This window comes from Stigmatopora nigra, chromosome 18 (assembly GCF_051989575.1).
Source record: "Stigmatopora nigra isolate UIUO_SnigA chromosome 18, RoL_Snig_1.1, whole genome shotgun sequence".
Lineage (NCBI taxonomy): Eukaryota > Metazoa > Chordata > Actinopteri > Syngnathiformes > Syngnathidae > Stigmatopora > Stigmatopora nigra.
This window is the reverse complement of record NC_135525.1, coordinates 4,594,616-4,611,693: the sequence shown is the minus strand read 5'-3', so window position 1 is coordinate 4,611,693 and position 17,078 is coordinate 4,594,616. Positions and strand designations below refer to the sequence as shown.

The following is a 17,078-nucleotide window of genomic DNA, read 5'->3' as shown; positions in this document are numbered from 1 at the left end:
ACAGCCAGTCCTCCCAGTTTAAATTATAATTGGTTGCCTATTATTGTCAATGACAGGAAAGTAGTTGATTTTGGTTTACATTCTTTTTAGCTGTAGGTAGTTGCAAGTCATTCACTATTGATTATTTAACCATTTTTACATACAATTGATTAGGAGTAATTTTCAGTTTATTTTGGGTGATTTTCTGATTGATCACACAGATGACTTTTGTATAATGTTGAATAAACTGTTAATTTTGGGGTGATTTGATTATTAATAATGGAGATTTCTTGTCATTATACACAACTGCATATACTGACATCGGTGGAAACATTATTATAATGTGATGACTGATCTATTTTATGAATTATATCGCCATGCTGATGTTTCACCCCCTCTCTCATATAGGTATAGTCCACAGCTCTCTGGTTCGTGATGGACAAGTCAGGCACCAGACTTTTAAGGTAAGGAAAATATTTTTCAAACATTAGAAACTTCATTTAATATTGGCAGGATGTAGTTCTAAGTGTCTTTAACAGATATTTCCAAGGTATAATTTTAAGTCTAATTTTTCCAAAATATTACAATTAATCCTGCCAAATCTACTTGTTTTTAAATATTAGGTCTTCCTTGAGGTGAAGGGAAAACAAGCCGAGGGTAAAAAGGAATATAGTATTCTACGTAAAAGTGTACTGTTTATTCTTTACACCTCCACTGATGGCACTTGTGTGGGTGTTTTATCCACATCTTGCTATTAAAAATAAACACTAGATCAGTTAAAGCATGTTTTCATTTGAAATTTGAATGCATCACGATAAAAAAACAAGCTAATTGAGTAAAGCCTTGAATACTGAACGCTGACATTTAACTATTAAACAGATAGAAAAAATAGAAACCAACTATTTAAAAATATGACTCACTTTGCTGACAAACATTTGCGATCTGCTTTTTTTTTTTTTACACGTTGTTAAGACTCTGCCCAAATACAATGATCAAATTAAGTGGCTATCACTTTTGTATACAAACCTTTAATTATTTTTTATAGCAAATAATTCATAACAAGACTCATGTTGATATACTTTTTTGTGCAAGTAGTTCATCAGCACTTACTGCAGTTAATTAACAACATTTTTTTGCTTAGTGAGACAAAAGAGCCATAAAAGACAGCTTCATTATTAATGGTTAAGCTTTCTGTTGTCTACAGTGATACCCTTAAGAAAATTGTCGAATGCACTTAAATCCATTGAATTGTGCATGAAATAACCCTAACAGACCTGCCCAATTTAGAACTTTTGACAGCTATGAAAGGGTGACAGCTTGCGCATTGGGAATTTAAGATTATTACAGAGAGCGCAAGAGCGTGTCCGAGGTCATAACAAAATCCTTCTGGCTCGGACGCCGCAGAAGGGGGCTGAGGTCTTGACCCGTCTATGCCCAGCAATCAAAAGTAATCGTGGGGTCAACATGCCTTGTGGGAGAGCCTTGCCAGTGTCAATCACTCGCAGTCAGCGAATTACGCTTTTCTGTTAAAAGAAGCAGAGAAGAAGAACCAGAAAATAAATATCTTGGAAGAAATAAGCAATTTTCAAGCCTTTTTCATCTATACAGCAAAACATACAGTAGATGCTAGAAATGTAAATCAGCAATTTTGTGATAATACGATACAATATTTGCATTGATTTCAAAGTCTGTGTTGATTTTTAAATAACTTATTTCAATACCGACATATTTATACCATGGTTTCCCTTTTCACTTATAGTAAAAAAAGGGAAGATTGATGTTTTTGCCTTGTTTTTAATTGAATTGTTTTGGAAATTTGAATCAAAGCCTAACGCAGCAAATAAGACGGTCCCATTTGATCCATTGATTCATCATACAGTACCATCTTACCAACCTCAAAATGACCAAGCCACGAAGGAGAAAACAGGGAAATTCAAGTCTTGCAGTTTCACAAACATTGTCAGAAGTATAGAAAAACTATAGACACTTTATAAAAATATCGACATAGAAGGTACAACTAATGGAAGGAAATTTAAACCTAAAGTGGCTTAAAGAATAAATCATGAAATCTATTGATACTTCTCTTAATATACGAGGTTACAATGTAAGTTCAAGGGCAGCCTGGTGGAGCAAGTGGTTAGCGTGTCGGCTTCACAACTGGGGTCCTGAGTTCAAATCCATGTCATGTCCATCTGTGTAGAGTTTGCACGTTTTCCCCGGGCCTGTGTGGATTTCTTCCGGGTGCTCTGATTTCCTCCCACATTCCGAAAACATACATAGTAGGCTGATTGGACACTATAAATTGGCCCTAGGTGTGCGTATGAGCGTGCATGGTTGTGCATCTCCTTGTGCCCTGCGATTGGCTGGTCACCCATTCAAAGCGTCCACCTCCTCTGGCCCGGAGACAGCTGGGATTGTTGAATAATACTAGCATATTCCAAGGAGTAAATTTACTGTGTTTACGGTCAGGATGGCTACAACTGCTCAAGTCCCTCCAATGTCAAGCATGACATTTGTTATTTCGAGTCCAACACGGCCAGTGGAAATGTTTAGTGTGTACTGAAACCCCGTGTGGAGGTGAGGAGCATTTGCAGACATCATCACAAGTCTCGCAGCGACCCCCACACGTCGTCTTGCCGTCCTCCTAATCTTCAGGCCATCTGGCGAGGAGGGGAAACATCTCTCTCCCCTACCACATTAGCATTCCTCTCATGCCTAGCTATGGCGACATTTTTGCGGGCAACCTGACAAACTCAGTTGGTTTAAGATGACCAGAACTCTAGACCGTAAATGTCACCTCTCAGAAGAGTTATGAGGAAATCCTACGTCTCATTTTCTGGTCTTGCTGGCAAACAAATGATAAATGTATGTATAAAATCCTGTTAGAACTCTTTATATAACACTCATTTAACTGACTGACTACCACTGATGACGATAGATGTCTCATCCATTGAGATTTGGATGGCCAAAATATTGAATGTTTATTCTCCAGATAAAATTAATTCGCATCCAGTCATTCCAGTCCAAATAACTTTGAGGTCTATCATTGTCAGTCATAGTTAATCACATTGAATTTGACATGACACGTAATAATTTCAATGCAATGCTTCCAATGGGAACATTGACCCGATCAATATGGTCGCTTTGCCAGGTTTTCTTTCCACTGAGTATGGACTTATCTCATCTTCCTGACCAGTGAGAAACCTAATCAAGGATAAAGGAAATATAATTAGGACCAAGCGTTACATACAATTTGAAAAAAAATGTAATATTTAAGTTTACAGGGAAGTCTAGTGGGGTGAGTGGTTAGAACTTATAGCCGCGTAGCTCTGGGGTCCTGGGTTCAAGTCCAGATTAGTACATCTGTGTGGAGTTTGCATGTTCTCCACAGGCCTCTGTGGGTTTCCTCCGGTTACTCTGGTTTGCTCCCACATTCCAAAAACTGGCATGGTAGGCTTATTGGATAAACTGCCCTAATGAAAATGAGATGAGATGAGTTGGGTTTACTAAAAATTACTGTTAAAAATGATAAAACCCATAAAAACAACCACCAATTGTGAAAGTACCAAAAGAAGATTTTTCAGAGGACATTTGTGCACTTCCACATTTCTTTTTACTGTTTTTTCTTTTTTGTTTTTAACACACCTTAATCAGTCTTGATTTAAGTGGTGTTGTTACTGTTTCAAACCCACACCATCACTTTGGCTGCCAGACGCACTACCGAAAAGCAGTTAGAATAAGTGGTATAATTTGTATATAAAAAGTTCCCAAAAACTATACTCCCTGAGAACTAAAAACCGATCTGTAGGTTTGTAAGTAAACATTTCAAGTTAAAATTCTAGCAACCAGTCTTTTTCACTGTAAATATAACTTTTTTTTTAACAGCGGAGAAAAAAAAAACTAAAAAAAAGTCCTCCGCATAAAAGAAAATCCAAATGATACCAACTTCTCATTAGTGGGCCACTGGGGGGGGGGGGGGAGACATGGTTCTGCTCTCAGCTTTTCGATGAACTTTCAAATGTTACCACATCACATTGAGACACCTTGTGGCCAGAATTGTTCTCTTTGGGCTAATTACTGAATTCGAAAACTAAAAGGAAGTTTCTATGTTGTAAAAATCCTAATAAAAGTACTGATTTTTGTGCCAGATAAAATGTTGATAAATATAAAGCTAGAAAAGCATTGGGTGTAAACAGCCAAAGAAATATTGAATTACTTATCGGCAACAAAAGAGCCAGTTTCAAAGAATCATATTCATATGCTGTTAAAAGCTGATGTATTGAAGACATGTCAGAGATGTGATAAGAAATCTCCCATCTGGAAAGTTGTTTTGGCTCTTAATATATTTCTTTGAAAATGTGCATGTGATGGACATAGAGGTGTAATTTTCAAGGCTGGTCTTAGTCAAGAGACTGTTATCAAGATTTAAAGGTTTTTTTTTTCTCGCTCTCTCAATCTGGATTTCTACAAGTCTTGGTCTTGTCCCAATCTTGGACTGGCCAGTGGGACCAGGACTCCAACCTGTTTCAAAACTGGTTAAGTGACCATATTTTGTTTGTTTTGGCCTTGTCCAGACTTCAAAAAGTCTTGGTCTTGACCTAAAATTGGACTGGATTGTGAATCAGCTGTCAAATTGAGAATGTATAGTTCATTTTAGTCTCAAGATCACATTTTGAAGGTCTTATCTTGCCCCAATCTTGGCCTGGATGTATTACAGATTCCTGCATCCACAGTGCCCCTTGAAGACCAGTTTGCCTACCACTTCTCAAAAGGCAACAGATTGTCTGATCATTGCTTATTGCGACTAATAGCACGGCCTGACAGCTGACGTTAATGAGAGGTGGGATAAGCAGCTGTCAACCAGTCAAGTTGACGTCGAAAGAAAATAGTGGCGGTCTTCTGCTAGGAATGCTTGCGACTAGGACTCAGCACTGAATGAAAAAATAATGGAAAAAGGTAGTTATAACAAAGATTATCCTACTTTGCAGTTTATCGTTTATCGCAGATATGTCTGCTCTACATTAACCGCAATATTCGAGGGATTACTGTATTTATCAACTCCTCGTCGGAAGACGTAGGACGTGAGAATGGCAGATCGTCAGTGGGTGAATATGTCACTATTAGAGGCATTGTGACATCCGCCTTTTCAAAATGTCAGAAGTTTGAGTTAACGATTCTCCACAACGTGTCTGTTGAGCTAAAAGAAGTTTGAGTCCGACTCAGGAAACCACGTTAGAGTATTTTAGTCTTGTCTTCATCTCGACTTCTAAAAGTGTTGGCCTTGTCCCAGAAAAACTGGTTCTTGGTTTTCGGTCAAGATTTTTTTAAGTTTGATTTTTAGGATCTTGGTGTTGTTTCAATCTTAAATTGTCTCAATAATGCTTTAGTCTCAAGATACTATGTTCTAATACTAAGTGTTTAGAGTGAAGCACAAAAGGAATTTTCTGACATTGACAGTGGTAGACGTCACATAAATTTAATCTGAGAGGGTTTCTGACAATTGATTGGATTTCACTTCTAGCGCCATCAGTGGCGACCAATGAATTAAAAGAAGAGAAAATTGACTTCACTTTGTCTTTAATTAACACTGTTATCTTAGTCTTTATTTTGTCACAATTGTATGTCAAATATGCCTATTTGACATATATTATATGACATATACCGTATAATTTCATTTCTTTACAATAGAGAAACAACATATAGACACACTATTTTGGTTTCTAGGTAGAATCTCCCTTTAAATAGTGGTGTTTTTTTTTCTTCCCCAGTCATAGTTTTTGTCCTGTTATGAGTTTATTCACAATGTGTGCTTGTTCGGGTCACTTTACGTCAAGATTGGTGGCGTAATTGTCACATTTTGTCCTTCGCAGTTCAATCTGTTCATGGAACGGCCTCGGTCAGCGTGGCCGCCAGATGGTCCCACCTGCCAAATAGCAAAAAGTCGGAGGAAAGTTAATCCAATCAACTCAAATATCCATTGCTTCTGCAGATGGGGCTCTTTGGGTTCTTTATGGCCGCTGTCTTTAAACCTCGGATCTTGGCGCCTGTTGGCCCACTGGCTGAAAACAGGTCGCTTTGACAAAATTTGGTGGCAGAACCCGAAAGGTTTTTCTGTTGCAACGCCCCGTCGACAGTCATTTCGGTGGTATCCAAAAGCCTTTCCTCAAGGTCGCACGCCTGCAGTGAGGGAATGATGGGAACAGAACGGGTACGCAGCGAGGGTGGAGGGAAGCCGCTCCCTCGATCCAGGCGAGTGCAAGGCACCTCGGTCCATCCCTTTCTGGTCCTGCTGAGAAAGCCGCCGACCTTCCCCCCGCTCAGATCGCACCTTGAGGCAGAAAAAAAACGAATTGGGAATTAGAGAGCAAGTCATTATAGCCCTGACCTTTACATTGCATCCAATATTTCTCGTAAAAAGTCCCAGACTGTTGTAATAAAGCTGCTTTTTTCTCCTAGGAGACAAAATCATCCCAGCAATTTCCATTCTTAATTGTGGGGTAATTATTCACAATCTATGATGCCTCGTGAATGTTTAACTAAGGAACCTGCCTTCGACATCTTATAAAAAGACGGAACAGCTGCGGGGTGCTCAGCCCCGCCTCGGGCAGGATAAACAGAGCGGAATTTGAGCATTTTTTGCTTTGTTTTGCATCAAAGTCACTCCCTGAGGCGTCAAGCTTTTAGTCTTCAATTTTGATACTACAAGAAAATTTTGGTACACTCTACATTATTGGAGTAAATTCACAAATACATGGCCAGAAGAACAAATGTGTTACTCCAGTTGAAAAGATGTGACTTGAGTCGCAAAAACATAAATATGTACTTTGTGCAAGCTGTAATTTTCGGGTTTTTGGATTGAATATGATTCTTACATGTGATGTTTGCTACATTCCTGTTGTGGCAGTGAATAATATTATATTTTTTGTGTTTATTTATTAATTATTTATATTTTTATTGAAAATCTAATTCCACATTTCTTTTATTTCTTTACATTTTTTTTTTACTGTGCTAGGTGGTGTCCTTGTCGGATGTGACCAACAGGGCATTTTGCTGGAACACAGAGAGGTGGAGTTTAGCGATTTGTCAACATTGAAGATGTGATGAAAGCTGTCAGGTAAATAGAGCAGGAGCTTCAGCTCATTTTTACATAAAAAAATGGAAAATAGTATAAATTCTGTACTATATTTATTTTAGGCCTGTTTACATTTTCATTCATTTATTCTCAAATAAGCAAAAATACACCAGATAGGTTCTTTCCTTTCTCTAGTCCTCAGTCTTATTCAAAGACTACAGAAAAATGATTAGTGTTTTATGTCAGCGATAAACATTAATTTTTACTTTCATGGGCTAAACAGAATTACATGGCGGAGCGGATGTGGGCTGCAAGTTCAATACCTGTGTGTTATAGTGTAAAAAAACTTGGTGATGGTTCGTGATGTGTGATTTCTATGCTAATACTAGAAACATGATGAAATATGTGTAAATCCCTGAGTGAAAAGCAGCAAAGAATTTATGCCGAGTGAAAAAGTTGGTTTTTAATGCTGTTGCCCGGTCTTGGGTTCGCATTTGGCTTCCCACTTGCCTTTGGATACAGCCGGTGTTATTGCCAGCCTTCAGAGACTATTTGTAGCATAACCAAGTTTCTATAATTGAATTACTTCCCCACTCCCCTCTGTATTAAATGGGGAAATGCAAGCTGGAGGTAAATCCGGAAGATCAAAACATATCTAAAAATAAATATCACCAAGTTGTCTTCAGTTCTGTCTTTATCTGCGATGGCTAAATAGGTTTTGACGTTAGATAATGAAAGTGACAACAGTCAGTGGGGGATTTGTTGTCTGCAAATGGCGAAACAAGGAGGGGTACGTCTTAGGTTTTTACGCTCGCTGTCTTTATCCTTTTGCTTGACTATCGTCACAATCTCCCCTCTTTTTACTTCGCCTCATCCTACTACTCCTATCCAGAGATGAGATTGTGTATCCATGGCAACAAGGAAAAAGGGAGGAGAGTTGAGGGAGCGGTGTTGAATGTCTGCTCAGTCCAGAAATAGGTCATTTTAACCTGCTAGTGGGCCTACAATCGACGGGCGGAACCACAGGGATGGCTAACAAGATCAACTTGTCCTAGTCAAGGTCCATTTGTTTCTCTGTATGTGACCATATGTGGTAACTGGGAGTGATTTGCAAACAAAGTAACACCTCAAGACCAACCTGAACTAGTTTTGCACGGCAACGCGCTCGTAACATAACATAAACAAATTGAAAAGAACTTGGATTACGATGCAGACACAGTCCAATTTTTTTTTTTTTTTAAATCTAACCTTGCACTAAATTTAATTCTAAATTTGTTTTAAATTTTGATACTCTTCTTCTCCCGGGTAGTCTCTATTTGGCCCGCCTCCATCCTGACTTTCAGATGCAACCTATCGAAGGTTGTTTGCTTTTGTATTCCATTCAAAATATTCCCAAAATGATGCACACAAATGTCCTCACACAAAGATAACAAACGACCACTTGCCAACAAATTTGTTTCAAAATGTATCTCCTATCTAAAGATAAATATTTGCTCAAAATTTTACCTGTATCTCAAATTGCTCGTATGTCGGGGCACTCGTATGTGGAGGTACCACTGTACTTTATAGTTACTCAAAGTGCTGTTAGTTAAAATTAAATTAAAGTCACTGACCAAATCCAGTAATGTCGAGTAGTTTGAAGTGTGAAGACTAGTGAAGTACTTATAATTAATGAATAACTGAAGTACTTATAATTATATCAAATTAAAGTAACAATCCATTGGCATTAAGACATGATATCATCAAAAAGCTAGAGTAGACTTCATTCCTTAAAAACAATAAGTAAAGTTTGGAAATCAGTTGAATTTTTAATCTAACATGTTTTTTGAATGTCAAATTTTAGAAGCTTCAAACCCAGGTTTGTTAGAATTGAAGCATTTACAAAAGACAATATTCCCACTGTCACAACAGACTCAGTTGATAAGACTCAAAGCAAGTTACCCAGAAATTTAATGCAGAATGTCAAGGAGCTCCGCGTAAAAACAACCCACAGAACACGGAATTATTCCCGCCTTTACTTTGTGGCTCTGGCAAGCTCACAGTTTTTAGCCTGTCACTCTGAAACAGCCTAATTTGCTGTCAGACTGTGCAACTTTATCAAAAACAGCCGTCATTAAAGCAACCAGCAATGTCCCTCGCGACGCTCCTGTTAGCACATCGCAGCAAGTAGAAAGATAACACCACCCGCTGCCAAACTCTTTATGTGACCTATTTCCAAATGATTTTTTTTTAAACAAAGCTCCACAGATCCAAGCAGTCCTCCGTCCCAGAATCGGCGTATCCCCAATTGAGGTCAAGGCTTTTGTCTCCATTTGAAAGAGAATTAGTGTGAAATGCGCTCTCATCAGTCACTCAACAGACACTGGCTGTCATGTTCTGCAGTGCTTCTGATGACATTTCCGTCAATACCCGGGAGAGCGATGCTCGCATTGCGCCTTCAAATTCCATGGACCGGTTCTCCTGAAAAAAACTACTTCACCCCAGTTCAGTGGTTGTCAAAGTGTGGTATGGATAATAACAGTGGTAGCCAAACGATTGACTGAGTTTGGCTGCCAACCCTCATCTAAATGGGTTTGATGTCTATCATCATCATAGTCAGCTAATGAGTTAGTTTGTGAACAACATTAAAGCTGTTACAACAGTCAGGAAAATTGTTAAAAAAGTTTTTTTCTTAAATTTCAGTTGGTAAGTAGAAATTTGACAATGTTCTGTACAGTGGTACCTCGACATAAGAGTGCCCCGACATACGAGCAACTTAAGATACGAGTAAAACTTCGGGCAAACATTTATCTTGAGATGCAAGACACATTTTGATATATGAGCATACAGCGGATGCGAGAGGCTGCTCATAAGAACATCATGAGCACTGTCATTCTGGTCGCAACAACCTCGAGTAATGTCTCTACGAGAACTGGGTGGAGTGTTGCATTTTTTCAGTGCTTTTTTCCCTATTAGTCAGTGCCAATGTCGGGTCGATCGCTAATATGAGAAGAGTATATACTACTTCTCACTGGCAAGTGGTCGTGCGTTATCCTACTGTGAGGACATTTGTGTACATCATTTTCGGAATACTTTGAAGGGATCCGTAACTGTAGTCTACAATGACCATCCTAGTTCTTTTATATCGACAGCAATTATTAATTAATTCCACCTTCTGTCCTCAAGTAGACCTGCCTGATCACTATAACTCTCTGGCACCGAGCTATTGTTTGGTGTGTCAGAGATTGGCAGTATAAAAAAACACATTGAAGTATTCGTAGCCTAACAACAACAAGGTAGATCACAGTCTCGTTTTCTCGGGCGATAAGAAAAAATTGTTTAATCAACACATCCAATCTCATTAGGTATCAATAAATGCATCACTGATGTAGTGGATGGAGCCAGGTCTCAAATAGAGTTGCATATTGGACGTCTGAAGTTCATTTCAGAAGCTTTCATTGTCGCGACGATGTCAAGTCAGGACAGCGCCTTGGCCTACTTTTTCCACAGTTAGGGAGTGCTTGTGCTGAAATCGCTAAGACTTGGACGGGAATGATTTCCGCTGGGAAGAAGTGAAATTCTGAGTCTAATCATCAAAGGTAGATGAGGTTGGTTTCTGGTGTGGATCCGGATTAAGATGAAAATAAGAGATCACAGAAATTTGCCCTCTCAATTATCAAGGAATTAGGTATTAATCTTAACCCATTCTCTGTGTGGCAATTTCCAATAATTGGTGATGAGATACACCCATTTTATTTTGAATGGAAGTGCTAGCAATACATTTTCACAAATTGAGCTAAGGCCAACAGTGGGCTATATTTGTTATTTTTATGTGCAGTTAAGGATTGGCTGGTGCATAAGATTACATTGAGTTCAGCAAAACAAAAATAAAAAAAAAAGTTGAACGTAAAAGAAATGTTGGTGTATACCCAAGTCCTTCTCGGCCAATCACGATGGGGTGGTGCTGGAGCCTACATCAGGCAGCCAACATTATGCACCAGCCGGGGGACACGCTGAAATGATGGCAACCCAATCACAGGGCACAAGGAGATAGACAACCATGCACATCCACGTCTTAAATAAAAGCATCAAATGACCATGTATAGGTGGGCCGCCTCATGGTGTGGTGGGTTAGTCACCTGCCTGCAATGTGGGAGGCGAGGGTCCCGGTGTGGCCAGTCAACGACGGTATGCTTAAGTATTCATAAGTAGAGATAAATTGAATTTGCTCTAATCTGTAAAGCCACACCCAAATTTACCTCTTATTTAGCTCCTCCTCCCGCAAGTGCTTGTAGACGCGACCGGTCGCTACCAGGGTAGAAGGCCATTTCATCTTTCCTCTGGAATTGGGCGGTGTCCGGAAATGATTGGTCTGATTGCGTCTTAACGCTGGACTGAGTGAGAGGGAATTGCTCCTGGAAGCACAGAAGGATAAATATGAGTCGCTAGAAAATTCAAGGACCTGCATTGCTAGAAGTGCAAACAGCGGATTTTCAACAGAAACCTCATTGGTTAAACTATTTGTGTCAGATTGGTTGGAACAAAAACCTGCACCTACAGAGGCCCTTGAGGACCGGTTTGGAGACCTCTGCTCTAACCCCTTGTAAGATCTTTATCCTTGCCTTGTTTTGACTGACCTTTCAGATAAGTGGTTGAGTGCAGGCCGCGGAAATTTATAATGTTGATAAAACATGACATATTCAGCACGTGAAACACATGTCATTTACCGGTTGCATAATAATGCGGTAGTGTGTGAGGGCTCTGATAAAGAAAAATAGCAAGCAGAGGGAGGGAGGCCAGTCAAATGTTGTCCTGGCTTTGCAGGTGTGCAGGTGCTCATAAATCAACATGGAGGGCATACCGCCGATGGCACCGCAGGAAAAGTCAAAGAAGGTCATTACAAAGAATAAAAGCCTTCCTAACAAACAATTGCAAATTCTGCAGCAGTCTTGTTGTGGTGTTAAAGTTTTCTAATTGAATTCAGGATTGTTCTGAAAGGTTTCTGGATGTTTGATGATTGGCTGTCATTGATAGCGATGGATGTCCAATCTATTTTATTCTTATTGGTGAATAATCACTACCTTTTTAAAAAAGGTAGTAGTAATTAAAAATGAGAACAATGGTTTTAGCTTGGTCTTAGTCCTAGTAGGCTAGTTGTGAATGAACACTGCCAGTGCTAATGGTCAAAATGGATTGGACGTCGATGGCTGTCAATGTCAACCAACAACTAAAAAAACAAACTAAATTGGAGTCATCCATCTCTTGCTCTTGGTACGTCAGTTTCTGAATGAGCATTGCAAGCCCTTACAGTTGATATGGGTATGATGTCCATTGATTTCAACGAGTTTAGAATAGGAAATATGGTCTGCCATTCCGCATTGTGTAAATAGATTAGACATCATTGTTGTCAGTCACTAGCATGTGTTAGAAATGTCGAAACTGAAATTAGCCCAGATATACATTTAATGTTAGTTAAGTCAATCCTTCTCAAATTTAACCCCAAATCTATTGTCTGATATCATCTTCATATACAGAATGCCACCTGATGGTGTGGACTGTAGAGGTTTACTAGCCTGACTTCGGTTCCAACTCTTTGTGTGCCCCATGGCTGACTGGGATAGGCTCCAGAAAACCCTTAGGAGGATGAGTGGTATGGAAGACGAATTTATGTACAGCACTTATGTTGCTGCACCCATCTTATTCATCTCTGTGTGCCTCTGCTCTTGTTGTTGGCTTTACATTTATCCTTAATAGCCCTAAATTGCACTACAGCACAAACATGGCTGAATGAAGACCTCCGACCAAGAGTAATAGACGTCTCCCTGTTCTACAATAAAGCAGAGCCCCAAGACACTATTTGCAGATGTCCCCATTTATTTCGTAGCCGAATTGCTCCTCCATATGAAATATCTGGCTCATAGTTACTGCGGTAATAAGTAAAAGGAAGCTTGAAAACAACTCTTCTTTATGGCCGCAAGAAGAATAATTTGCACATTCTGGTAGGGAAACTGTTTGCATCAGTGGGCGCCTCGATCAATCGTTTTGGTAACGGGAATAAAGAAACTGCGGAAAATTTGACGCACTTTCCAAATTGGAGGGTTATTATGGCATAGGTCACAATTGGCCCAACATTTTAATGTCATATTTGTATAATTCTTAATGACGTGACATTTAGTCTTGGGTTAGGCATATATATTTCTTGGGAACATCATCACACTGTTTAATATAATGTGTAACACAAGCCATCAAACAATATGAAAGATTTGTCCTGAGACACCAGGGCGCTTGTTCTTTTACAAAGTCGAAACTTCCTGGTATGTCTGCAACAATAACAAGCATGATTCAAAACAATCAGAGATGGCTGAACAACAGTAGCTCAGGTCGAACTTTATCTTTCTACTTTAAAACTGCGGGAAATCAGAGGTGAGCTAGAAAGTTTTGTACTTGAACTATTCTTCAACATTGCCAAATATCCAGCTGTGCAAACATTGAGTTTGTTGTTCACCTTAACTCGAAGAAGAAGTTGCATGCCACCACTGATGTTCAAAACAAACAATGTAGCTCACAGGAAAAAAACTAAAGGGGTTGAAAATGAAGCAAAAAATCTCTGGAGAAGCCAACAGCATCTTGTTTTAGGTCGATCACAAGTACTTCAAAGTTCCACCATTTAAGAGGGAAAATATGGAAACAAATGTCTGAATACAAGAATTATCTAACTAGTGATGTACGATGCAAATTCAATAAACTGCATATTATATATCTTTTCTGGCGTTTGATGGGGAAGCAAAGAAGGAGTCTTCTCAGGGTCTTTTTGGCCTGTGAGACTACAACCTCCAGGTGGCTTGAAAGAAATTTTGGTCGACCACACAATGTCTCGGGAGGGAAAACAGTCCGCTATCAACACAGTGTATCGTAGGCATGAAGCACTGCTGACCTCAACTTAGGATGTGGTTAATCGGTGGGCCGAATACGTTGAAGACCTCCTTGACTTCACCGACACGCCTTTCTCATTAGAAAGAAGAGCTTGGGTACTCTGAGGCGGATACTCCGACCTCCTAGGTTGAAGTCACTGAGGTGGTTAAAAAGCTCCTCGGTGTCAAAGCCTCAGGGGTGGATGAGATCCGCCCGGAGTTTCTAATGTTTTGGATATTGTGGGGTCAGTATTGCATGCCCTACATTTGCAGATGAGGTGGTTCTGTTGGCTTCATTAGGACATCTTTACCTCTCACTGGAACGATTCACAACTGAGTGTGAGCGAGAGATGGACAGGTGGATTGGTGCAGCAATGATGTGAATTCTACATCAATCCATCGTGGTGTAGAAAGAGCTTAGCTAAAAGGCAAAGCTCTCCATATACCGGTTCATCTACGTTCATCTACGTTCCTACCCTCATCTATGCTCATGCGCTGAGGGTCGTGACCAAAAGAACAAGATCCTGGATACAAGCGGCTAAAGTAAGCTTCCTCTGTAGGATTTCCAGACTCTCCCTTTGATAAGGTGAGAAGAAGGGTAATAGAGCTACGGGTTCTTCGCATTGAGAAGAGCTAGACGAGTTGGCTCAGGCTTCTGATTAGGATACCCCTCCTTGAAGTGATGTTGTGGTAATATCCCCACCAAGAAGAAGGCACGAGGCCGATCTAGAATAGACTAGGAAGATAATGCCTCTGGGCTGGCCTTGAGATCCTCCCGGAAGAGCTAGATGAAGTGGCTGGGGACAGGGAAGTCTGGGCTTCCCTGCAGAAGCTGCCGACCAAAAATCGGATAAACTGAAGAAGAATAAAAGAAATTTTAAAAAGCCATTGTCAAGACCAATACAGTCTTCTGACTGCCTTATATCCAAGCAAATGGTTTGTGTTTGTCTTCTCTCAGTAAAATAGACTTTGGGTCATAATGAAAGCTTTTTATGAGGCTTTTTATCTGAGATGGCTGATCACATCCCGTGCTTTACTGGTTTAATAGTCTAATGCACTTCCAAATCATCTGTTAGAGTCTAACTTGGCTTTGTCGTGTCCGAGCTGGCCGGACAAGCAGAAACAAATGATTGAGCATCCACCACCCGAGATAAAACACATGCGTGACACGATGTTGTCACTGCACGACCGTGGCAGAATTTGTCGCCTGTCAACTGTCGGCCTCCAATCACCGACTCATCTGAGGTGTCCTCACTTTATCACGCCCAAAGCTGCCCTCATCACGTCGACTTTAAATAAACGTGCGCCATTTTATGCACCGTCTTGTCTTATTTGCATCCCATTACATGGCAGATTTACCGCCATCTTTCCAGCGCAGCCCATAATTAGGACAACACCAATAGATCAAGTGGAAAGCAGACATTTACCGTCACTCATTTCTGGTGATTTGCCAACAGTGAGTGCAAGCAGAGCCCGCGGGAAAAGTTGTAGTGAGACAGTTTTGTGCCGGTTGTCTGACATGAATGAAATTAAGTGGCAGAGTGAGTCAGTAGATGTTTTTTTTGGGGGAAAAAACAAACATAAGATGTCTTTATTGTGGAGTATACAAATGAGGTCGAGCCCGCTAGCGATACTCGACAAAGCAGAACAAAAGAAACAATGGAGGAGTAAATTGTAGTTGAAAACAGTTAGATAAGCATAAGATTACCAAATTCAAGTTTCAAATTTGTTGATAACGATGATTAATTTCCCTCTCCTGCGATGAATTAAAAAAAGTTTTATGTTATGTGACAAAATTGATTAAAACTTGATAAAAAAACACATTTTGATGTTACTTTTTGTCACATAAGGAAAATTCCACAGTATCGATCCACAACATATGTTAACTGTCTAAAGCAGTGTATCCCTACCTTTTTTGAGGTGTGGCACACTTTTTGCATTGAAAAAAATCTCAAGGGACACCACCATCTGAAATTCTTTTACTTCAAAACTATGTCGCCTATATTTACAAGTCATTCTCATCAAAGTTTTATCAGCAGAAATCGCATGACAGTCTAACATTATTCCAAAATCAAATTTTTCACACTGACCTAATGTCATCAAAATTTGGTCTGTGGATTCTGAACAACTTCCAGTTTAAGTGATGCAAAAATAGATTAATGTTATTAATCGCATAATTTTATAATCTTTCTCGAAATATTACTTAAATCTCCTAATATTCCGCAAAATATGTTGTGCTCACACAGACTTCACGCCGGCAAAAGTTGATGCCCTAGAAACCAGGCAACTTCCGTTTCGACTTAGAGAAAAATAAGCAACAAAATTACTGTTTCACAACTTGAATCAAATAATAGTATAATCTACAATTTAACGTTTGTCATATTTTGATTTGAACCTTGCAATAGTTCCATTTTAATCTCCTTATATTCATATTAATTTTTCTCTCTCAATATCACATTGTATGACTTCTTGCAATTTCCCACGGCACACCTGACCATTGCTCACGGCACACCAGTGTGGCGCGGCACAGTGGTTGGGAAACACTGGTCTAAAGGTTACCAAGCACCCCATGCATGACAATTACATTCCCCGTGCGCTCATGCTCGAGTGAGCGATGCAAGCAACTTTTTCACCTGAAGCGTTTCCCCTTCAACTGCACTCTTCTCAGAACGGGCGGCGACACCATTGCGGATCTTGCTGAGGCGTTGGCGGCGCACCTGTGGTTGCCGCAGCTCTGTAAATGAGACACAATGTGATTGTCATAAACGCATGGGAATTGTGACGTGGGGGCGCACAGTGTCAAATGTGACCTTCAAAAGAATAGCTGCATAATTACCGAGATGAATAATGTCCTTGTACTCCTTTGCTTTCATTAAAATATTAGTCCTTGTTGACAATAGGGCTGCTACAAATTAATATTTTTATTGTCAATCACAGATTACTACTTACTTATTAACAAGCAGGGGGGGCTGGCTTTGCCGGTCCCATCTGCTTGTTTAGAACCAAAAGACAATTGTTGTGCCATAAAAAAAATCTTTATTGAAAAACGAGTGTTTAACAAATAATAGATTGAGTTTACACAATGAGAGGTTGTCTATTGGAATCCGACAGACTTTTCTGGCCACCATAAAATAATT

At 39.7% G+C, this 17,078-nt stretch overlaps 1 protein-coding gene across 1 annotated transcript in view; it reads right to left on the bottom strand.

Annotated features, from left to right (window-relative positions):
• Positions 1-5,294: 5,294 nt before the first annotated feature.
• nrg3b (neuregulin 3b) overlaps positions 5,295-17,078 on the bottom strand; it is a 175,170-nt gene continuing 163,386 nt past the window's right edge. Inside the window, exons 7-9 of the mRNA XM_077739184.1 lie at positions 16,575-16,675; positions 11,290-11,445; positions 5,295-6,307 (exon numbers count right to left, since the gene is read on the bottom strand). Of these exons, the coding sequence (XP_077595310.1) occupies positions 5,941-6,307; positions 11,290-11,445; positions 16,575-16,675 (624 nt within the window). The 3' untranslated portion in view covers positions 5,295-5,940. The remainder of the gene's footprint in view (positions 6,308-11,289; positions 11,446-16,574; positions 16,676-17,078) is intronic.